The sequence below is a fragment of the Scyliorhinus torazame genome, chromosome 15 (assembly GCF_047496885.1).
Source record: "Scyliorhinus torazame isolate Kashiwa2021f chromosome 15, sScyTor2.1, whole genome shotgun sequence".
NCBI classification, from domain to species: domain Eukaryota; kingdom Metazoa; phylum Chordata; class Chondrichthyes; order Carcharhiniformes; family Scyliorhinidae; genus Scyliorhinus; species Scyliorhinus torazame.
The window spans coordinates 69255906-69280999 of NC_092721.1; the positions used below are offsets into that span (position 1 = coordinate 69255906).

The window sequence follows — 25094 nt, forward strand, 5'->3', positions numbered from 1 at the left end:
CAAGTAATTTACGCCATTAAAAACTAATGGAATATTGGGTTTTTATGGCAAGAGGCATAGAACATAAGTCAACATGTAATGGTGAACCTATATGATACATTTGTAAGATAACAGTTGGACCACTGCAGTTTTGGGTTCCACTATTCACATTCAATTCCTGAAGAATATTGAGGCAAGAGTGCAATGCAGTTTTACTAGGATATTGCCTGCAATACAAAGACCGAGCAATACAATGAAGCACTACAAAGACTGAGTTGAAAACTTGGACTGTTTGGTAGTTTGATAGAAGTTTAATATAAAATAAAATTACAAAAGGAGCGGAACAGAAACTATTTCCAGTGGCTGAGGAACCACAAAGGAGGAGAATTAGGTATAGGATTAAGTATAAGACAATTAATAACTTTAATTTATATAACACCTTTAAAAACATCCCAAGACATTTCAAGTGATCAACAAAAATTGACACTGAGCTAAATAAGGAAATATTAACACAGGTGGTCAAAACCTCGGTCAAGGAGAGATTTTAAAGAGCGTCTTAATGAGGGGTGATAGGCAGAGGCTGGGTGGTATCCCAAAATTAGAGTCTAGGCAGTGGAAGACAGTGTCACCAATAGCGTTAAACAAAATCAAGGATGCACAAGAGGCCAGATTTAGAGAAGTGCAGAAAACTTGGGAGGGCTGACAGGCGGAGGTAGTTATAGAAATAAGGAAAGACAAGGCCAAGGAGAGATTTGAAAACAAGGACAAAAATTTTATGTTGATGTACTGCCAGATCAGAAATAACTTTTAGTCAGCAAGCATGATGGGTAATGGCAACTTAGTGCAGATACAATCAGCAGAGGATGAGCACAAGTCCATATATGGCAAATGGAGGGAAGCACCCTGAACAACCAAGACGAGACTCAACAAAACTAAAATTCAGGACTGAGAGATTAAGAAACTTTTCTTGAAATGCAGAGGGTGGCGAAATGTGCAATGCATTATTAGAGTTGGTTGTTTGAAGGAAAGACCACGCCAATATTTTACGGTTAAATGGGAATCAGTTTAAAAGAAAAGTAAATTAATCTAAATAGGCTGAAGCAACTGCTTACCCCTGAAATGGATGATCTGCTAATGGGTTCCGTGAATAATTCAGACAAATTTGCTAGCTATCTCAATGGCAAAATGCTTGGCTGATACCTGCATCTCAGCACCGAGGAGCTATTTTCCCCTGCAGGAACCTGTCTCAGGAATTAATAACACCACAGTTCCTATTAACTGTCTTATTCATCATCAGCAACTAAGATTTTTCATTTATAAGTGATGGGGTTTTTTCATGAATAGTGAGCATTCCTGAAAGCAGGAGGAATAATTATTAGCACTGAGCAACGAAGAGCTGCAAAAACCTTCTATTGTGTGAAGTGCCATTTAAGCAAAACAGAAAACACAAGAAAGAGATAAAGACACCAGCCTTGTGATAGATACAAGAACCAGAAAATAACGTTCCTGAATCCTGCTGTTAAGGAATATGGTTTCAGTGGCACTGACATCAGGCAAGCAAGGTATTCGGGTTATGTTCAGTGACAAACCCTGTACCCCAATCAACAAATTGCATATTTACATTTGGGTGGCAGTATCTGTTCACTATTTGCTGCCATGAGCAGAACTGTTCCAAGTTGTAGCCAATCTCCCCATTAAAAAGACGCTGTGCTCACCACCACCGGTCCCAGAAAATGGACACTCTATCCTACTAGGAAGATTCTATCATAAAACAAAGGCCAGCCATGTAGCATTTGCAACCACTTCAGTTATTGTATTCGTAACACATCCTTTACAGCAGTGTTTTTCAAATTTTTCCCCCCAGGACTCACTCTTGCCAACCTTCGCAGCCATGCCGGCCAATCTTCGGGATCCACGACGGCCGACCTTCGGAACCCACGCTGGGCGGACTTCGTGACACACCATTTTCTCTTACCGTTAATGCGACCAGTGAGCCTGCTTGGTCCTTATTATCTCGCTCCAATCAGGTTCACAGGAGGAGGGGGCTCTGCGCCTATCAGGTGCAGAGTTCGGCCGGTTCCTTTGTGCTGTCTTCATCTTTGTGAGTATGGAAAATCCAACCTCGCACATATAGGTCGCTGTGAATGGCAAAAGCAACAAATTGCTTGTTTTACTCAGCACTGGATACTCCTTGGAGGCACTGCTCCAGAATACTAACAGCCCTATTGACTTGTGGTGTGTTTTTAATGTGCTGTCACAGGTGAGGCGCAGAAGTTCAGTCTCTTCATTTGGAGTCAGCTGTAGGTTAATAATTGACTCTGGGGTCTCAAACTCAAAAGAATTTTTCAACCACCGCTTCTCAAAATCTGAAACTTCTTCTCTGGAAAGTAGCAACAAAAACTGTTGATCAGGGCAACCAGATGCAATTGAATAAAGCTTGCCAGTCTATTGACGCTAATTAACACTGTTTTCTTTAATGTGTCTTAGCAGTGTGGGGAACATGTAGTAATTTTGGCTTTGTACTCGCACTTGCCAAACTTTCATTGAGTTTTAGAAAGCATCTATTTCTTCACAGTGCCGAAAGCAATCATCATCCTTCTCTTGCAATTTGAGATTCATTTCATTTCGAATTGAAAATATGTCTGCAAGGTAAGACATAGTTAGCATCCAAGTTTCATCACCAAACGAATCAGCCAGAGGGGACGATTTCTCAAGAAGGAAAGCGTGGATTTGGTACCGACGTTCATAAACTCTGACAAGCACCAGACCCCTTGACAGCCAACGGACTTCTGTGTGGAACAATAAATGCATGTACTCGGCCCCCATATCGGAACAGAGCCTCAAAAAGCCTGGTATTGAGTGCGCTGCGTTTAATGAAATTCACAGCTCTCACAATTCCTTTCAACACCACTTCAAGATCGGATGGAATTCCTTTCGATGCCAATGCTGCATGATCAATAAAACAATGATTCCAAACACAATGCCGTAGAGGAGGAATTCCTGGAGTGTATACGTGACGGTTTTCTTGACCAATATGTGGAGGAACCAATTAGAGAGCTTGCCATCTTAGACTTGGTACTGTGTAATGAGAAGGGAATTATTGCCAAACTGGCTGTACAAGACCCCTTGGGATGAGCGACTATAACATGATAGAATTTTTTATCAAGATGGAGAGGGAAGTAGTTGATTCGGAGACTAGGATGCTGAATCTTAATAAAGGGAACTATGAGGATATGAGGCGTGAGTTGACCTTGATAGATTGGGGAGAGTTACTTAAGGGGATGACAGTGGTTAGATGATGGCAAACATTCAAGGAACGCATGGAGGAACTACAGCAACTGTTCATTCCTGTCTGGCACAAAAGCAAAGGGGGTAAGAGGGCCAATCCATGGCTTACAAAGGAAATTAGAAATAGTATCCGATCCAAGGAAGAAGCATACAGATTGGCCAAGAAAAATAATAGGTCCGAGGATTGGGAGCAGTTTAGAATGCAGCAAAGAAGGACAAAGGGATTGATTAAGGGGAAAGTACAGTACAAAAGGAGGCTTCCAGGGAACATAAAGACTGACACTAAGAGTTTCTACAGATATGTGAAGAGAAAGAGATTGGTAAAGAGAAATGTAGGCCCACTGCAGACATAGAAAACTGCAGATAGAAAACTGGTTGGCAGAGAGGAAATAAAGAGTAGGGATTAATGGGTCCTTTTCAAATTGGCAGGCAGTAACCAGTGGGGTACCACAGGGATCGGTGCTGGGACCCCAGCTATTCACAATGTATATTAATGATTTGTATGAGGGAACAAAATGTAACATCTCAAAGTTTGCAGATGATACCAAATTAGGTGGGAGGATACAGGAATCCAACAGCAAGATCTGGACAAGTTGGGTGAGTGGGCAAACCAAAGGTAATGGAACGTTGATTTCTTCGAGCAGCCGATTCTGAAACATAAGGGAGATTAGGCAACAATGTCCCGACCAGCTGCCCCCTTCATCCTTATTATAACTCCGCTGTTTTTTCCAGGCATGTTGGCTGCCCCATGGCTTGTGATTCCTCTGCAATGAACCCAGTCGAGCCCACACTTTCCAACCAGGTAAGTATTCAACGCTTCATAAATCCCTGCATCAGTTGTGTGGGTTGGTAATGTCAGGCAGCACAGCAAATCCTCAACAAATTCATTGTACCAAACTGTAAATGAGCAAGGTTGCACAATGTGAAACATCTGTACTTTCATTCAGTTGTACTGACAACTCCTGTGCTAACTTTAAGCAAGAAATAAGCTGGGCTGCTCAACTCTCAGCGATATCACAAATTAAGCCACTGTGTGGGATGCATTTCAGCTGACCTCTCATCCAGGACTGTACAAACCATGTCTATTGCTACAGGGAGAATTAATCTCTCTGCTACAGTGTGGGGCATCTTCACTTTAGCTATACGGTAAGCTGCCATCTAAGAGGCTAATTGTGCTTTTTCATTCAGTGCAACATTTCCGCTCAGGACTGCAGCTGACCAATTAAATTCTCGCTGCATCCTTTGGGACAAAATCGAGAGGTCTGTCCTGAAACTCACTATCCGTAGTCTTCAAACGTCTTTGAAGTTTTGAGGGTTTTCAGCTTTCATTTGCCAGTATTTTCTGCATATAACATTTGGGCAAAATTAATCAAGTTACCTCAAGAAATTATATTTATACTATTTTGTTCCTGATTTCAGCTTCTTTTTAATGGGCTGTTCACCATAGGCCCTGGAGCTCACACCAGCACTGCTTTGTCCTGCTGTGGATTCTCCTGAGCAGCTCACACCAGCACTGCTTTGTGCTGTTGTGGATTCTCTTAAGCAGCTCTCTCCAGCAGCTTTAGTTGAAATCCTGGCCTGTTTGTGTCTCTGGCCCTCTCTTTCTTATTACAAAATGCTGCATTTTAAATTCTTCAGTCCTGTTGCTTGCTTGCTAACAAAATTGAGGAATTTCTCTTTTACGCCTCGGGCAGATGACATCAGTGTACGAGTTGTGTGACCTGTTCTCTGCCACTGCTTCTGGCGGGGGGAGTCCATTGATTATTTTTAAAAATCTGGTCCTGGGCCAGTGCGCTGACGTCAGGAGGCGGCGGTCTGCCCCGCTGGGCTCTGGACCTGTGTACTACTGAGGGGGTACGCATGTGCAGGACGGTCAGCATTCTGAAAGCTGGTCGCAACCGGCATTTTCAAAGGCCACTCGCGGCCGTTGGGCACTACTCCCCACAATTGGGATGCTTCAACCTATGGCACCGCGACCCTCCCAAACCACCACCCCTTTCGTGACCCTCAGTTTGAAAATGACTGGTTTAAGACTACAATGTCTAAAACCATTGGGACAGTTACTCCAACAACTCAAGGCCCACATATAGCTGCCTAGAGTGAAGCACTGGTAAAGCTTGCATTAGTTTGAATGACAAGGAATCCCTTCCTCGTTAGATTGTCATATTGAGGAACTTACCCAGCATATAGAAGGTGTGCAATAACGTAGACAAAGGAAAAGGATAATTTCTTTATCAAAACTCTGGATTTTCATATAAATGAATGGGAAAACTCTGTTGATACGATTCTCTCTACATTGATCCTGAAGTGCTTTCAGTACTATATTCTCATTCTGATACAATAGTCTACTTCTGTCAACTCGGTCTCCAGAACCAATTCAACGACATTTAGCAGCATTTTTTTTTAAAATTCAGAATGTTAATATAGTTCAGCAGATAAATACACTCATGCACTATACCAAGTTAAATGAACCATAAGGTTCCAAATCTATCACTCAGCACAAGGTACCACTGAGATTAATTATCATAACATCATAGAATTTACAGTGCAGGAGGCCATTTGGCCTATCAAGTCTGCACCGGCCCCTGGAAAGAGCACCCTACCCAAACCCACACCTCCATCCATTATAACGCTCTCAAACTTCCAAAATGGAGGAAAAGGATTCTCAGCCCTGACCATTCTTCAGAAATCCCTATGCTAACTGCTTTTGAAAGTAGGGCTCGGTCAACTTTTATAGCTTGTTACGTTAGCCACCAAAAAACATAGATGTTGTTCTCCAGCAAAAGTTGTACCTCCATGGAGTGAAGGAAGGGTAAAGGAAGAAAATGGAGTTAGATAATGTTCACATGTAATACAGTTCTTCATGTATTTTATTGCATATGTATGTTGACTCTGTCAGTAAAAGATAAAAAACACTGGAAGTTTGAAATACACTCAAGCAAAGTGCAACTTTTCTTTGTCAAAATGTGCTTCCTAACTCGTGAATGATTCACCACCCAAAGCCTCGAACCACAAGACGTAGGAGCAGAATTAGGCTATTCAGCCCATTGAGTCCGCTCCGCCATTCAATGAGATCATGGCTGATCTGATCTGATAATCCGCAACTCCACTTTCCCAGCTTATCTCCATAACCCTCGGAGGAGGGGGGGGGGGGGGGGGGGGGGAGAGAAGAGAAGAAGGGCAAAACTACAAGTAGTATTATGGTTGTGAGGAGCATGTGAGAAGGTGCAGTTAATAGGATGAACAGACAGTCGGACATATTTTAAAACCTTGTACCTAAATTCACGCAGTATTTGGAATAAGGTCAATGAGCTGGCGGCACAATAACAAATGGGTATGATTTGGTGGGGATTACTGAAACATGGTTGCAGGGAGACCGGGACTGGAAGTTGAATGGGTACTCAGTATTGCAAAACGATATGCAGGATGGAACAGAGTTGGAGTTACTTAACTGGTTAAAGATTACATCAAGGCAGTATTAAGAAATGATATCGGCACCGAGGGCCAACATGTTGAATCGACCTGGGTGGATACAAAAAAACCAGAGAAAAAACTCCTTGGTAGGAATAATTTACAGGCCCAACGAGCGTACTTCCAAAGTGGAGCAAAGTATCAAAATAATGAGGCCTTGTGAGAAGGGCACAATGGTAATCATGGGTGATTTTATAACGCATATTGACTGGATTAATCAAAGTGGCAAGGATAGCCTTGAGGGGGATTTTATAGAGTGTATGAGGGATTGTTTCTTAGAACAATATGTTATGGAGCCAACCAGGGAGCAGGCTATTTTAGGTTTAGTATTATGTAATGAAAAGGGATTGATAAATAGTCTTGTCGTTAAGGATCCTCTTGGAAGAAGTGTTCACAGCATGCGAGAATGTCAAATTCAGATTGAGCAAAAGACAGAGTGCCAAAATAGAGTTTTAGGTTTGGGCAGAGGTATTGATACAGGCATGAGGAAAGAGTTGGCCCAAGTAGACTGGGCACAAATAATTGAGGGTAAGACAGCTGAGGAACAGTGACGGGTGTTCAGGAAGATATTAAATACCTCTCAATTAGGGCAGCACGGTGGCGCAGTGATAGCACTGCAGTCTCACGGCGCCGAGGTCCCAGGTTCGATCTCGGCTCTGGGTCACTGGCCGTGTGGAGTTTGCACATTCTCCCCGTGTTTGCGTGGGTTTTGCCCCCACGACCCAAAGATGTGCAAGGTAGGTGGATTGAACACGCTAAATTGCCCCCTTAAATGGAAAAAATGAATTGGGTACTCTAAATTTGTGGGAAAAAACCCTCAATTAAAGTGGAGAAAGAGGAATTGTAAAAGGGAGAAAAACAAGGAACATGGCTAAACAAGGAAGTCAAGGAAGACATAAAGGCAAAAGGACACCATACTGAAAAACAAGTGGTAAGCTGGGGAATTGGGAGAACTTTAATGTTCAGCAAAAGGCTGCTAAAAATAAAATCAAAAGAGCGGAGATGAACTACAAAAGGAAACTAGCAGAAAACATAAACACTGATACCAAAAGCTTCTATCAATATATAAAGAGGAAGAGAATAGCTAAAGTAAATGTTGGCCCCTTTAGAGGATTTGGGGAACACAGAGATGGCAGAGGCACTGAAACAATATTTTGCCTGCCTTCACGGTAGAGGATATGTTTTCAAAAACTGCAGTTAGCGTAGAGGCACTTGGTGCAACAACCATCACTCGGAAGATGGTATTGAATAAACTAATGGGATTAAAGGCAGGTAAGTCTCTGGGACCTGATGGCCTGTACCCAAGGGTATTAAGGGAGTTGGCAGCAGAGATATTATACGCATTGGTTATATTTCTGGCTGGCGATCTCGAACTAGCAGTGTGCCACATGGGTCAGTCCTCGGACCTCAACTGTTTACAATCCATATAATCTGGGGGCCTGTTTAGCTCAGTGGGCTATCCAGCTGGTTTGTGATGCAGAACAAGGCCATCAGTGTGGGTTCAATTCCAGTACCGGCTGAGGTTATTCATGAAGGCCCGCCTTCTCAACCTTGACCCTCGCCTGAGGTGTGGTGATCCTCAGGTTAAACCATAATGTCAGTTCTACCTCTCAAAGAGAAAGGAGCCTATGATCATCTGTAATTATGGAGATTTTACTGTGCATTTGCAATGATACTAAAATAAGTAAGAAAGTAGGCACTGAAGAGGAGATAAAGATTTTACAGACACATATAGAGAGCCTAAGAGATTGGGTCAAAATCTGGCAAATGGAGTTTAATATGAATAAGTGCGAGGTTATCCATTTTGGCCAGAAAAATAGATAGGCAAATTATCTAAATGAAAAGCAGATTCAAAATGCACCTGGGCAGAGGGATCTGGATGTCTTTGTTCATGAATTGCAGTAAGTCGGTATGCAGGTACAGCATGTAATTAAAAAGGGAAATGGAATGTTAGCGTTTATTGCAAAAGGACTGGAGTATAAAACTAGAGAAGTGTTGTTGCAATTTTATAGGTTGTTCGTGAGACCACATCTGAAGTATTGCGTCCAGTTTTGGTCTCCTTATTTGAGGAAGGATGGGGTGGCATTGGAGGCAGTTTGAGGAGGTTCACCAGATTGATTCCGGGGATGAAAGGGTTGACAGATGAGGAGAGATTAAACAGTTTGGGCTTACACACACATGCTGGAGTTTAGAAGGATGAGAGGGGATCTGATTGAGATATACAAAATTCTAAAAGGGAGTGATTTAGTAAACGTAGACCAAATGTTACCCCTTGTGAGGAAATCTAGAACATATGGTCACTGATACAGGCTGAAAGGACAGCACGGTGGCACAGTGGTTAGCACTGCTGCCTACGGTGCTGAGGACCCGGGTTCGATCCCGGCCCCGGGTCACTGTCCGTGTGGAGTTTGCACTCTCCCCCACAACCCAAAGATGCGCAGGTTAGGTGAATTGGCCACACTAAATTATTTTAAACAAACAGATATAGGTTGAGAAGCGGTAATTTATCACTGAGATGAACATAAGAACTAGGAGCAGGAGTAGGCCATCTGGCCCCTCGAGCCTACTCCGCCATTCAATGAGATCATGGCTGATCTTTTGTGGACTCAGCTCCTTTCCGGCCCGAACACCATAACCCTTAATCCCTTTATTCTTCAAAAAACTATCTATCTCTATCTTAAAAACAATTAATGAAGCAGCCTCAACTGCTGCACTGGGCAAGGACTTCCATAGATTCACAACCCTTTGGGTGAAGAAGTTCCTCCTAAACTCAGTCCTAAATCTACTTCCCCTTATTTTGAGGCTATGACCCCTAGTTCTGCTTTCACCCACCAGTGGAATCAACCTGCCACATCTATCCTATCTAGTCCCTTCATAATTTTATATGTTTCCATAAGATCCCCCCCCCGCATCCTTCTAAATTCCAATGAGTACAGTCCCAGTCTACGCAACCTCTCCTCGTAATCCAACCCCCTCAACTCTGGGATTAACCTAGTGAATCTCCTCTGCACACCTTCCAGCGCCAGTACGTCCTTTCTCAGGTAAGGAGACCAAAACTGAACATAATGTTAGTGTGGCCTCACTAACACCGTATACAATTGCAACATAACCTCCCTAGTCTTAAACTCCATCCCTCTAGCAATGAAGGACAAAACTCTATTTGCCTTCTTAATCACCTGTTGCACCTGTAAACCAACTTTTTGCGACTCATGCACTAGCACACCCAGGTCTCTCTGCACAGCAGCATGTTTTAATATTTTGTTTAATAATAATCCCTTTTGTTGTTATTCCTACCAAAATGGATAACCTCACATTTGTCAACATTGTATTCCATCTGCCAGACCCTAGCCCATTCACGTAACCTATCCAAATCCCTCTGCAGACTTCCAGTATCCTCTGCACTTTTTGCTTTACCACTCATCTTAGTGTCGTCCGCAAACTTGGACACATTGCACTTGGTCCCCAACTCCAAATCATCTGTGTAAATTGTGAACAATTGTGGGCCCAACACTGATCCCTGAGGGACACCACGAGCTACTGATTGCCAACCAGAGAAACACCCATTAATCCCCACTCTTTGCTTTCTATTAATTAACCAAACCCGTATCCATGCTACTACTTTACCCTTAATGCCATGCATCTTTATTGTATGCGGCAACCTTTTGTGTGGCACATTGTCAAAAGCTTTCTGGAAATCCAGATATACCACAACCATTGGCTCCCCGTTATCTATCGCAAGAGGAACTACTTCTCGCAGGGGGTGGTGAATTTACTAAACTCGCAGCCCCATTGTGTGGTGGGGTCTAAGTCATTAAATGGTTTCAAGGAGACAGATAACATTTCAGATTAAAGGGATATGGGGAACAGATGGCGAGGTGGATTTGAGACCAGAGACATACTCTGACGCAGCTTCGACATCCCATGCGGTAAAGATTTCCACAGACTCGCTACTCTTAGAGAAGAAATCCACCTCATTTCTCTTTTACTGAGTTATGTCCTTCTTATGTCCTCTGATCCTAGATTCTCCGACAAAAGGAAACAACCTTTCAGCATATACCCAGTCAAGCCCACTGAGAATCCTATGTCCCAATATGGTCGCCACTCATTCTTCCAAACTTCAATGAGTACAGGCCCAACCTACTCAACCTCTCCTCGGAGAAAAATCCCTCCATACCCAGGATCAACCAAGTGAACCTTCGCTGGACTGCCTCCAATGCCAGTATATCTCAGATAAGGGGACCAAAACTTTTCACAGTATTCCAGGTGTGGTCTAACTCGTGCCTTGGATAGTTTTAGCGCAAATTCCCTATTGCTAAGTCTGAAAAAGGCCAACATTCCATTTGCTCAGGGCGGCACGCGACACAGTGGTTAGCACTGCTGCCTACAGCGCTGAGGACCCGGGTTCGAACCCCAGCCCTGGGTCACTGTAGATTTTGCATTCTCAGTGTCTGCGCGGGGTTCACCTCCACAACCCAAAGTTGTGGTCAGGTGGATTGGCCACGCTAAATTGCCCCTTAATTGGGAAAAAAAAACAATTGGGTACTCTAAATTTATTTTAAAAAAACATTCCATTTGCTTTCCCTATTACCTGATAAACCAGCATACTAGCGAGGATGCACAAATCCCTCTATTCTGCAGTATTTCTCCATCTAAATAATATTCAGCTCATTTATTTCCCTACCAAAGTGCATAACGTCACATTTTCCTACATTATATTCCATCTGCCAAGTTTTTGCCCACTTACTTACCATGTCTTTATGCCTCTGCAGACTCTTTGTGTCATCCTTCGTACTTGCTTTCCCATTTATTTTTGTGTAATCCGCAAATTTAACAATAATGCATTCACTTCCCTCAGCCAAATATATTAATATATATGGTAAATAATTGTGGCCCAAGCATTGCTCCCTGTAGCACTCCCTTAGTTACAGGTTATCATCATGAAAATGCCCTTCTCATCAAAGCTCTCTGTCTTCTATTAGCTAGCCAATCCTCTATCTATGCTAATAAACTACCCCGGGCACCATGGGCTCTTATCCATGTGTAGTACTTTATCAAACGCTTTTTGGAAATCCAAGTATATTACATAAACTGGTTCTCCTTTATCTACCCTGCTCATTACCGCTTCATGGAATTTTAATAAATATGCCAGGCATGATTTCCCCTTCATGAAGCCGTGCTGATTATATTATGTATTTCTAAATAATCTGCCACTGCAACTTTTATAATAATAATCTTTATAAGTGTCACAAGTAGGTTTACATTAACACTGCAACAAAGTTACTGTGAAAATCCCCTAGTCGCCATACAACGCCGCACGTTTGAGTACACTGAGGAAGAATTCAGAATGTCTAATTCACCTAACAAAAATAGCACGTCTTTCAGGACTTGTGGGAGGAAACCGGAGCACCCGGAGGAAACCCACGCAGACACAGGGAGAATGTGCAGACTCCGCACAGGCAGTGACCCAAGCCAGAAATCAAACCCATTCCAGTGCTGTGAAGTAACAGTGCTAACCACTGTGCTACCGTGCCGTTCGCGTTTTACCAATGACAGATGTTAAGGTAACTGGCCTATTGTTATCTGTTTTTGATCTCCTTTGCTTTTTGAAGGATGTTTCATTGGCAGTTTTCTAACCAGAATTTAAGGATTCTTGGAACATTATTACCACTGTATCCAGTATATCTGTAGCTACTTCCTTTAATATCCTAAGATACAACCTATCAGAAATGATTTAAGCCTGGACTGTTAAAATACTGTGAGATAATAATAACTTTTGAAAAGATTGTATGCAGCACTTTCACAAAGCTACTTACTATAGTAAACCAAGTTAATTTCTGATAGATACATTTTGATTTTAGAATATATCCCTGTTTCTAAGTAAACATACATCACTTTTTTGGGTATCTTTTGTTTTGTTATTTTAAGCATAGCCAAAAAAATCCATTAAATGACTTGGAGTTCTGATGAAAAGACCTGAAACATCATCTGTTTTCCCTCTCCATAGATGCTGCCAGAACTGTTGAGTATTACCAACATTTCTGTTTTTATTTCAGAATCCAACAACTATCGTATTTTGCTTTCCCATTTTCTCATGAAGATAAAATTTTATAAAACTGTACGCTTCACACTAAAAAAAATACAGAATTAAAGTATCTTGAACAATGCACATCTTGTTAGGTGAATTGGACATCTCTGAATTCCCATAACCAACGCTGTAGTGTGGTGACGAGGGGATTTTCACAGTAACTGCATTGTAGTGTTAATGTAAGCCTACTTGTGACACCAACAAAGATTATCATTGTTCACTCCTGCATAATCAAGGTGCTTGGGAAATAAACTAGGCAAAAGTAGTGGGGTTATAAGTGCCCAGAATGCTCAACAGCATAATTACATTGGTAATACATCAGTAACCTCAGAAGTCAGATGATAAATTATCCTGAAAATATTAACTCTGAAGAGGTTGCAGTTCCAGGTTTATTGCAAAACACATTGACTTAAAGGGCTAAGCATTGAATGAGCTTTATCCTACAACTAATTTGTACTGCATGACATGACCTAGGAATGAATAACAGGAAAAGTGAGCACGGGAAGGGAGCAGCAGCTTCTGACTGGTGACACCAACAACAGCAATATCGGGAAGACGGAGAAGAAAGTAGTAGACTGTTGACACATCACTTATTTGTTTTCCCAGTTCTTGGTTAATTATATATAGGGAACTGTAATGCTAGGTAATGGGGAGTTGAACAAGTCTTTCTTAAGCTAAACAGAAAAGGAAAACTTGCATTTGCAGTCATACAGATACTTTTGACAGATTTGTACGAATTACACTTGCAAGCAAAGAATCTTCCTGTTTCCAATTTAGTTCTTGCAATTTGCTTCCATTTTCACCTATCTGACGCAGACACGCCTAAAAGAAAGTGAAGGTAACTTAGTCCACACAATCATCAACATCACTCCTGGATTGAACAGATTGTTTGAGTACGCAGAGGACATTTCCGGAACCACCCCTCACCCCAACAATCTTGATTCCCCGTAATAAACAGGTTTGACACACAATCTATACATATCTTAAGATAGGAATTCCAATAGCTTTGTGCAGTGCTATAAAAGAACAAAGTACAGCACAGGAACAGGCCCTTCGGCCCTCCAAGCCCATGCCGCCCGACTAAACTACAATCTTCTACACTTCCTGGGTCCGTATCCCTCTCTTCCCATCCTATTCATGTATTTGTCAAGATGCCCTTTAAATGTCACTATCGTCCCTGCTTCCACCAACTCCTGTGGCAGCGAGTTCCAGGCACCCACTACCCTCTGTGTAAAAAACCTGCCTCGTACATCTCCTCTAAACCTTGCCCCTCGCACCTTAAACCTATGTCCCCTAGTAATTGACCCCTCTACCCTGGGGAAAAGCCTCTGACTATCCACTCTGTCTATGCCCCTCATAATTTTGTAGACCTCTATCAGGTCGCCCCTCAACCTCCGTCGATCCAGTGAGAACAAACCGAGTTTATTCAACAGCTCCTCATAGCTAATGCCCTCCATACCAGGCAACATCCTGGTAAATGTCTTCTGCACCCTCTCTGAAGCCTCCACATCCTTCTGGTAGTGTGGCGACCAGAATTGAACACTATACTCCAAGTGTGGCCCAACTAAGGTTCAATACAGCTGCAACATGACTTGCCAATTCTTATACTCAATGCCCCGGCCACTGAAGGCAAGCATACTGTATGCCTTCTTGACTACCTTCTCCACTTGTGTTGCCCCTTTCAGTGACCTGTGGACCTGTACACCTAGATCTCTCTGACTTTCAATACTCTTGAGGGTTCTACCATTCACTGTATATTCCCTACCTACATTAGACCTTCCAAAATGCATTACCTCACTTTTGTCCGGATTAAACTCCATCTGCCATCTCTCCGCCCAAGTCTCCAAATGATCTAAATCCGGCAGTATCCGCTGACAGTCCTCATCGCTGTCCGCAATTCCACCAACCTTTGTGTCGTCTGCAAACTTACGAATCAGACCAGTTACATTTTCCTCCAAACAGCAACGGTCCCAGCACTGATCACTGCGGAACACCACTAGTCACAGCCCTCCAATTAGAAAAGCACCCATCCATTGCTACTCTCTGCCTTCTATGACCTAGCCAGTTCTGTATCCCACCTTGCCAGCTCACCCCGATCCCATGTGGCTTCACCTTTTGTACCAGTCGACCATGAGGGACCTTGTCAAAGACCTTACTGAAGTCCATATAGACAACATCCACTGCCCTACCTGCATCAATCACCTTTGTGACCTCTTCGAAAAACTCTATCAAGTTAGTGAGACACGACCTCCCCTTCACAAAACCATGCTGCCTCTCACTAATACGTCCATTTGCTTCCAAATGGGAGTAGATCCTGTCTCAAAGAATTCTCTCCAGTAATTTCCCTACCACTGACGTAAGGTTCACCGGCCTGTAGTTCCCTGGATTATCCTTGCTACCCTTCTTAAACAAAGGAACAACATTGGCTAGTCTCCAGTCCTCCGGGACATCACCTGAAGACTGTGAGGATCCAAAGATTTCTGTCAAGGCCTCAGCAATTTCCTCGCCAACCTCCTTCAGTATTCTGGGGTAGATCCCATCAGACCATGGGGACTTATCTACCGTAATATGTTTCAAGACGCCCAACACTTCGTCTTTTGGATCTCAATGTAACCCAGGCTATCTACACACCCTTCTCCAGACTCAACATCCACCCAATTCCTTCTCTTTGGTGAATACTGATGCAAAATATTCATTTAGTACCTTGCCCATTTCCTCTGGCTCCACACATAAATTCCCTTCCCTATCCTTCAGTGGGCCAACCCTTTCCCTGGCTACCCTCTTGCTTTTTACGTGTGTGTAAAAAGCCTTGGGATTTTCCTTAACCCTATTTGCCAATGACTTTTCGTGGCCCCTTCTAGCCCTCCTTGCTTAAGTTCATTCCTACTTTCCTTATATTCCACACAGGCTTTGTCTGTTCCCAGCCTTCTAGCCCTGACAAATGCCTCCTTTTTCTTTTTGACGAGGCATCTAATATCTCTCATTATCCAAGGTTCCCGAAAGTTGCCGTATTTATCCTTCTTCCTCACAGGAACATGCCGGTCCTGAATTCCTTTCAACTGACACATGAAAGCCTCCCACGTCAGACGTTGATTTACCGTCAAATATCCGCCCCCCAATCTAGGTTCTTCAGTTCCTGCCTAATATTGTTATAATTAGCCTTCCCCCAATTTAGCACATTCACCCTAGGACCACTCTTATCCTTGTCCACCAGCACTTTAAAACTTACTGAATTGTAGTCACTGTTCCCGAAATGCTCCCCTACTGAAACTTCTACCACCTGGCCGGGCTCATTCCCCAATACCAGGTTCCAGTACAGCCGCTTCCCTAGTTGGACCGTCTACATATTGTTTTGAGAAGCCCTCCTGGATGCTCCTTACAAACACTGCCCCGTCTAAGCCCCTGGCACTAAGTGAGTCCCAGTCAATATTGGGGAAGTTGAAGTCTCCCATCACAACAACGCTGTTGTTTTTATTCTTTTCCAAAATCTGTCTACCTATCTGCTCCTCTATCTCCCGCTGGCTGTTGGGAGGCCTGTAGTAAATCCCCAACATTGTGACTGCACCCTTCTTATTCCTGATCTCGACCCATACAGCCTCACTGCCCTCGGAGGTGTCCTCCTGTAGTACAACTGTGATATTCTCCCTAACCAGAAGTGCAACTCTGTCACCCCTTTTACATCCCCCTCTATCCCGCCTGAAACATCTAAATCCTGGAACATTTAACTGCCAATCCTGTCCTTCCCTCAACCAGGTCTCTGTAATGGCAACAACATCATAGTTCCAAGTACTAATCCAAGCTCTACGTTCATCTGCCCTACCCGTAATACTTCTTGCATTAAAACGTAAGCACTTCAGGCCACCAGACCCGCTGTGTTCAGCAACTTCTCCCTGTCTGCTCTGCCTCAGAGCCATACTGTCCCTATTCCCTAGTTCTCCCTCAATGCTTTCACCTTCTGACCTATTGCTCCGGTGCCCACCCCCCTGCCATACTAGTTTAAACCCTCCCGTGTGACACTAGCAATACTCACGGACAGCATGTTTATGCCTCTCCAGTTTAGATGCAACCCGTCCTTCTGATACAGGTCACACCTAGCATTAAATTAATTTTACAGGAGCTACTTAAATTGTAGGAAAAAAAATCAATATTCAGTATTGATTAAAATTACATCACTGATTTAACCGTCACATTTCAAACGCAATGGACCTATACTACAGAGAATATTTGTTGACTGCGCAGGATATCGCATTATATTTGAAAGTATAAATGAATGTTACAGAATTTTGCTTGAATACCCCTCGAGGAGCAGGAACCATTCATGGAGAAATGTGCAGAAGGCATATTGTCCATGGTGCTTAAAAAACAAATATATTTTTTCCTTATCCCATCCTTAAATTATGTGAAACCATATTTGCATGCCAAAAAAGGGATTACAGCCTTGAAATTACTTTCTTCTATTAATTATAACAGTACATATCTCCCATACTGCTCTTCAAACAAAACATAAAATTGTCTTTATTTATTTCTCACTCTCCAATAATTTGTCTCTGTATGCCTGCCAAACTCTTTCTCTTGATGACTTTCATGCACTATAGGTCAAGTACCATTATCTGAAATCCTCAGAGTCAATTGCATCAGATAATTTTGGTTTTCGGGTATCACATATAAAGTACATTGCAATAGCCTAAGCTAGCTACAGTATAAAGTAAATAAATGGTCAGAAAAGTAAGATGCATCACTGAATATTAATATGGGGTACCAGTATTAAGTTTCTTTTTGCCATGTCCACCACCAAGGTCGCACAGTAAACAGTGCAAACAAACAACTAGACATCCCACGCTTAAGGTTGATGGAAGTTAAAAATAGTGCTGTTTTGGGGCGTGTTCTGTTTTCAAATTTATGGATAAAGGATACTCGACCTGTGTTATTATTGTGGTCTCTGTAGCGCCATTCAGCTCCCTCCAATTTTCCTCCCTGGAAGCTTCTCTTTATCATCACTTTTTTATTTGAAATAATTATGCAGGAAGTTGGGACGCAACAGGTTGATTGGTAGCAGTTACTGGGTGGAGAAATGGATTCAGTAGGGTTTCCAACACAGGGTACTGTGGAGGAAAATAGGGCTGGTGTACCAGAGTACACTGGCTTGGGGTGGTGAGGTTGCCTTCCAATACAACAAAACCTCTTCCAGCTGCTCAGCCTAAAAACAGCTACACTGGAGATGTGTATATAGGACGTATTTAGCACTGATGACTTACTACCTGACCATTGCACACATTCCCCTTCCCTTCACACTATTTTGCTTACAGTCCAGACTCTCAGTACATAAACAAATCCAGTACATAGCTAGCAGGCTCGCTGAGATTGAATGGCTAATTTTTTTACAAAACGGTACTTTTTAAGCAAACAAATTGATAACGCGTAGGCATATAACAGCAATTTGCATTCAAAAAGCACTTTCAATGTATTAAAACATCTCAACATGCTTCTTAGAAGCATTATTAAATGCAACTTAACAGGGACCCATATATTAGGACACATGATCAAATGCTTGGTCTAAAAGATGCGTTAGAGGAGAAAGACATGGAAAACTTCAGGGACGAAATTCTGAAATCAAGGGTGGAGGCACCTGAAAGCACCAACGGTGGAATGAGGTCCAGTCCTAAACAATCCTTGGAAAGAAGATTCAGATAGGGAGCTGCAAGGTCTTGGAGTGATGTGAAAACAAGGATGAGAATGTTAAAATGGGGGCATTGCCAGACAAGTGAGTAGCAGGATAATGGGTGATTGGGAACTAGTCCAAGTTGGAATGCGGGAGGCTGAAATTTGAATAATCTCAAGTTTATGAAGAGTGGAATGCCAGCTAGGAGAGCATGGGAATAATCAAATCCAAAGGTAACAAAAGCAGGGATGAATGTTCCAGATGGGTTGAAGCAGGGTGGAGTCAGGAAATGTTATGGCGGTGAAAGTTAGTGGTCTTGGTGATGGCAGGGATATTGTGATCAAAAGTCATATATGGCATTGAAGTTGCAAATAGTGTGGTCCAGTCTCAGACAGCTGTCAGTGAGAAGGATGGAATTGGTGGCTAAGTAATGAACTTGTGATGGGGACCCAATATTTTGCGACAGAAAATTTCTGCTTATCCAGAACTGAATGTCAAGAAAGCACTGACAATTTAGAAATAGTGGAGGAGGTGAGAGGTAGAGCTGGGATTTGTCAGCACACATTTGGAACATGACAATGTGATTTTCAATGATGTCACAGAGGGGCAGCAAGCGGAAAGGGGTCAAGGCTAGAACTTGGGAGGAGTCCAGAGATAATTGTGTGGGAGTGTATAGAGAAGCATCGGCAGATAATTCCTTGGCTCGAGTGGATAGAGAAGAATGGAACCAGACGAGGGCAGTCCTCACCAACTGGACAAGAGCAGCATTGGAAGTGCGGCGAAATGTGTCAAAGGCTTCAAACACATCAAGAAGACATCTCCAAATTTGCAGATGACACCAAGTTGCGTGGGAGGGAGCTGTGAGGAGGATGCAGAGATCTTTCAGTGTGAATTGAACAAGTTGAGTGAGAGGGCAAATGAAAGGCAGGTGCAGTATAATTTGGAGAAATGTGCGGTTATCCACTTTGGTAGCAAAAACGAGAAGGCAGACTACTATTTGAATGGCCATAAATTAGAAGAGGAGAATGTGGAACAAGACCAGGGTGTCCTTGTACACCACACACTAAAGGTGAGCATGCAGGTACATCAGACAGTAAAGAAGGCAAATGGCATGTTGGCCACTGTGCTATACAGTTCCATGTTCATTGCGAGAGGATTAGAGTACAGGAGCAGGCATGTCTTGCTGCAATTACACAGGGCATTGGTAAGGCCACACCTGGAATAGTGTGCGCAGTTTTGGTCTCCTTAGCAGAGGAAGGATATTTTGCTCTAGAGGGAGTGCAGCAAAGGTTTACCAGACTGATTCGTGTGATGGCGAGACTTACGTACGAGGAGAGATTGAATCGGTTCGCATTGTATTTGCTGGAGTTCAGAAGAATGAGAGGCATCTCATAGAAACTTAGAAAATTCTAACAGGACTAGGCAGAATAGATGCAGGAAGGATGTTCCTGATGGTGGGTGTGCCCAGAAGCAGGGGTCACTGACTGAGGATATGGGGTGGGGCACTTAGGACATAGATGAGGAGAAATTTCTTCACCCAGAGAGTGGGCACCCTGTGGAATTCTTTAACACAGGAAATAGTTGATGCCAAAACATTGCATGTTTTCAAGAAACAGTTAAGATAGAGCACTGAGGGCAAAGGGGGTCAAAGGATATGGAGGGAAAGCGGGATTAAGCTATTGAGTTGACTGGTAAGCCATGATTATATTGAATGGCGGAGCAGGCTCGAATGGCAGCCTCCTGCTCCTATTTTCTATGTTTTTATATAAGATACCACAATCAAAGTCACATAGGATGTCACTTGTGGCTTTAATAAGAACTGTATTATTACTGTAGCAGGGGTGGAAATATGACGCGAGTGATCCAAACATGTTCCGTGCAAGATAGGCACAAAAGGATTTTGAGAGGTAAAGGAGGATAGAGGCGGGCATGAGTTTACAAAGGCAGATGCCTCAAGGATCAACCTTTTGAAGAGGAGATGATAATGGTAGATTTGAAGGTGAGTTTTTTAAATTATTCTTTCACGGGATGTGGACATCACTGGCAAGACCAACATTTCTTGCCTGTTCTGCTAGGCCATTACAGGGAGCAGTTAAGAGTCAACCACATTGCTGTGGGTTTGGAGTCACATGTAGACCAAACAATGATGGCACATTTGTTTCCTAAAGGGACATTGGTGAACCGGATGTGTCTTTATAACAATTGATGATAGTTTCTTGGTTACCATTACTGAAACTAACTTCCAGTGCCAGAATTTTTATTAATTGAATTGAAATTTCACTAGCTGCCATGGTAAAATGTGATCCCATACCCCAGAGCATTAGCCTGGACCTCTGGATTATGAGTCCATTGGAATTACCACAACATTACCATTTTCTCACAAAGTGGATCAGTACCTGGGGAGAGCAGCGAACATTGAAGGAAGGAAAAATAATTCAGTGGTCAATAGTTTGGTGGGAGCAGAGTCAAGGAGAAGCTTGAAGAATGCAGACCTCAAAATGTAAGCAAAAGGAGCAATGGTGGGCAACTCAGTCTAACAAGCTTGCTCCAATATTCAGGGGCGTACCTCAAATCCAACTTCCCACACTGTCCCAATTTGCCTTGATTCTCTTAATGTCCAAAAATCTATCAAAGTGTCTTGAATATACTCAATAACTGAGCCTCCAACGTTCTCAGGATAGAGATTCACAATTCAACAACTGAGCCTCTATAGTTCTTGGGGTAGAGATTCACAATTCTTGTGAATGAAGACATTTCTCGTCTCAGTCCTAAATAATCAATCACTCATCTGAAGACTGTGCCCTCATGTTCGTGGTTCCCCAACTAGGCAAAAATCCTCTCAACATCTCACAGAATTGTTACAGTACAGGGGGGGGGGGTCACCATTTGGCCAGTCGAATTTGACTCTTAATTAGCATGCACATTCTTTCTTTTTGACAATAATCCAATTCCCTCGAGTGCCTTTTTCGAACCTACCTCCACTCAGGCAGCGGATTCCAGAATATACCCTGGCAAGCTCTTAAGAATTGTGTTTGTTCCAATTAGATCACCTTTCATTGTTTTAGACTCTTAAGAGATGTAGGCCTATTCCCTAGATTAGAAATGTTTGCACAGAAACCTGCAAAAGGACGACAGCTCATGTACATCAAGATCCTAGTTATAAAACTGGAACTGTCTGCAGACTGCAACTAAAGCAGTAGGCATACATAGGGTCGTATTTGTTTCATCCATTTTAACATAACACATATTTGGATATCATTTTGCAAAGTATAGTTTAATAGAACTGCCATAACACTCATGGAATCGGAGTACCCATTCAGCCTCAAAATGCCCATGTTCACTTTTCAATTGGAGGAGTCCTTTCCAATTTTTCTGAGCTTTTTTTCAATTATGTCGCCTTCATTAACCAGTCAGTGCAAGATAATCTTTCATTAACAATGACTCTCTCAAAATCTGTTAACTTGCAGAGTTGGTACAGTATATTAATGAAATCCTTACGCAAGGATTAATGGCTTTTATGTAATCACTGCAAGGTTATGGAGTAATAATCTGCAACTGATTACCAGAAATAGCTTACGAAGTAAACCATGAACAGGAAGAAACTGCACAACACAATCCTGGGCGACCCCCCAATACTTTCCCCAACACAGGTGGAGTCAGACCTTTGTCAAAAGAATTGGGGACTGTAAATGCTCTTCCCCTAATGAATAGGGTCAGGGCCCAGGCTGCCATTTTAGATTGGTAACTGGACAGAAACCATCACAATCAGCCTGTAAATCCATCGCATTAGCCCGCCAGTGACATATTCCCCACCACTCCATACATACAGGCCCCTTTCCAATAAGAAAGTCATAGAGAATCCCTCCTATCCGAGCCCGCAATTATTTAAAATCGAGACCGTGGCCTAAGGAAGAGAACGATCCCCCTCCTCCTTTCGGACTAGGCCGCGGCGGGCCAACATGGAAGAGGCCCCGGCTCTGTTGCTCCCCCCACTCACATCTTGCGCTGCCTCTCCAGCTCCGCTTTCTTCTCCTCCTCCTCCCGCTTCTGTTTCTCGTCCAAGCTGCTCCTCTTGCTCAGGTTGCGGCCGAAGATGTCGATGCGCTCCGGGGTGGTTCGGCAGCGGGAACGGGAGCGCGACTCTCGGTTGGCCGCGTGCCGGCGGCTCTTCTTCTCCCGAGACTTGGAGCGTTTGCGCGGCCTCTCCTTCTCCCTCGAGTGGGAGCGAGTCCTCCGCTTCCCGTGTTTACTGCACTTGGCGTGTTTGGTGCGGGACGAGCTGCGGCTCCGAGACCTGCCCATCGCCGCCGGCGCAGCCCCCCGATCCCGGGAACAGGAGGGGGGGGTCGTTGTGGTTGGAGAAGAGAGGAGTCTGGATCCTGGATGGCACCACCCTGACTACCGGTAACCGAGGAAGGAGCCCGTCTACCGACTCGAGCTTCCCGTGATGGCTTCCAACTCGCAGGTTTCCCGGAGGCCCCGGAGACACGGCGGAAACAGCAACAAAATGGCGGCTAGGGTAAATATGGGAAAGGACTTCGACACCAGTGCCCACAATGCACCGCGCCTCGAGCCGCTCCGGAGATTACCGAACAACCTCGGCTCATAGCGGCTCCAGTTTCACATTCAACTGAGGCTGAGGGTACCAGGCTCTGTCAAGGTTGAGGAGAGCCAGAGAGATCAGTAAAACACAGGCACCCAAATGAATGTTACCTGAGGTCAAGTCACTACACTTCCAAAATTGGAAAACTGAGGGTGGCTAACAGTTCTACAGATTATACCCCTCGCAAAAGTCGATTCCCAGCTGCAGCACCTAACCTCTTCACCTCTGCTCATCTACCTTGAAGCCAATTTTCCACTGATCGATTGCTCTTCAAGAAGAACCTGGCATCAGGGCCTACATCGTCCCTTTTGCTACTTCGTTCCATCTTCTAAAACAGTAACCCAGCAAAGTGGAAAATTGCCGAGCTCTGTCCTGTCCACAAAAAGCAAAACCAATCTGGCCAATTACCACATGATCAGTCCACTTGACCATCCGTGGAGTGATGTAAGGGGGGTTGTTAACACTGCTATCAAACAGCACTGACCAATAACCTGCTCAATAAATCGTTTGCCAGCATCATTCAGCCCTAGAATCCATGACAAACTTGATGCAAATGTGGACAAAAGAGCTGAATTCCCAAATGGCATCTTAGTCCTCTGTGGCATTAGTAAACTGTCCCTCCTCATCTTCCTCGATTTGTCCGCAGCCTTTGACATGGTTCACCTTGAAACTTTGTTCCAATACCTCTCACTATCACCCAGCTCAACTGGACCACAATTGCCTGGTTTCATTTGCAGCATTCCTGTCATAGGCAGCGAATCCTTTGCAATGGCATCTCTTACTCTGCAGTATTACCTCTAGTGTCCCCCACGATCCATCCTTTATCCTTCCCTTTTCTCATCTTCATGCTGGCCCATGGCGACATCATCCAAAATCATGGTGTTAGTTTTCCAATGTACATTGATGGTACCTGGTTTACTGCTCTTCCAACTGTCCTAATCTTCCTCTGTCTCAAAATTGTTTGATCTCTTGTCTAAGCATCCAGTCGTGGATTAGCAGAAATTTCCACCAGTTAAATATTGGGAAAACTGAAACTATTAGCCCAGATCTTCCTGTCATTGATTAAGCTGTGTCTTTATGCATGCTGCATTTTAAATTGCATTCTTATTTTTTCCTCTGCTTGCACCAAGAACTTCTTCTCCTGCACTGATTTACAAGGAGGCCTAGTGGTGAGGTGTAGTTTTTTTAAAAGTATTTTTATTCAAGGCTTTTCAACAAAAATATAAATATATAGAATATCAAAAGAGCAGCCAAAGAGTATCAGAAGAGCAACATATAAAAAACTCCAAACCTCCAGGCCCCAACCATGTCCCCCCCGTTCCCGTTTTCCCTCCCTTAACCCCCCACCAAGCCCCCCCTTGCTGACAATTCAGTCCTCCTTGAAGAAATTGATGAACGATTTCCATCTCCGAATGAACCCTTCTATCGATCCCGCAAAGCGAACTTGATCTTTTCCAACTGCAGCAATTCTGCCAGATAGCTCACTCACACCCCTGCCTTCGGCGGCTCTGAGTCCCTCCAGCATAACAAAATTCTTCTCTAAGCTATCAGGGAGGCAAAGGCCAATACATCGGTCACCAGCGCCCCCCCCCCCACCCTCCCCCCACATTCCTGAGTACTTCCGACATAGCAAATATTATTACCTCCAGACTCGGGGCCACCCTCACCCCCAGAACCTTGGTAATAACGTCTGAGAACCTCTGCCAAAACCCAATCAATCTAGGATACGCCCAAATCACGTGGATGTGATTTGCATGTCTCTAGCACATTGCCCACCACCACACCTATCCTACATCCCCTCAAAAACCTGCTCATCCTCCCACTGCCCTTTATGCCCCTTATTTTCTTACCTTGACTGACTATCCCTCAGATAGCCTGGGAGAGAGGTTCCAGAGGGGTGGTTGAGCTGGTGGTGCCAATTGGGGAGTGAGAAGGGGGGTCAGTATGCGGGCAAGCCAAGTGTGCTAGTGGTAGGGTGTGAGACAAAGGGTGCACAAGGGGAGGGTGAA

The 25094-nt window shown here is 43.7% G+C and overlaps 1 protein-coding gene across 1 annotated transcript in view; it reads right to left on the minus strand.

Annotated features, from left to right (window-relative positions):
* LOC140391618 (arginine and glutamate-rich protein 1-like) overlaps positions 1–23015 on the minus strand; it is a 59882-nt gene extending 36867 nt beyond the window's left edge. Inside the window, exon 1 of the mRNA XM_072476282.1 lies at positions 22480–23015. Within this exon, the coding sequence (XP_072332383.1) occupies positions 22480–22784 (305 nt within the window). The 5' untranslated portion in view covers positions 22785–23015. The remainder of the gene's footprint in view (positions 1–22479) is intronic.
* Positions 23016–25094: the final 2079 nt, after the last annotated feature.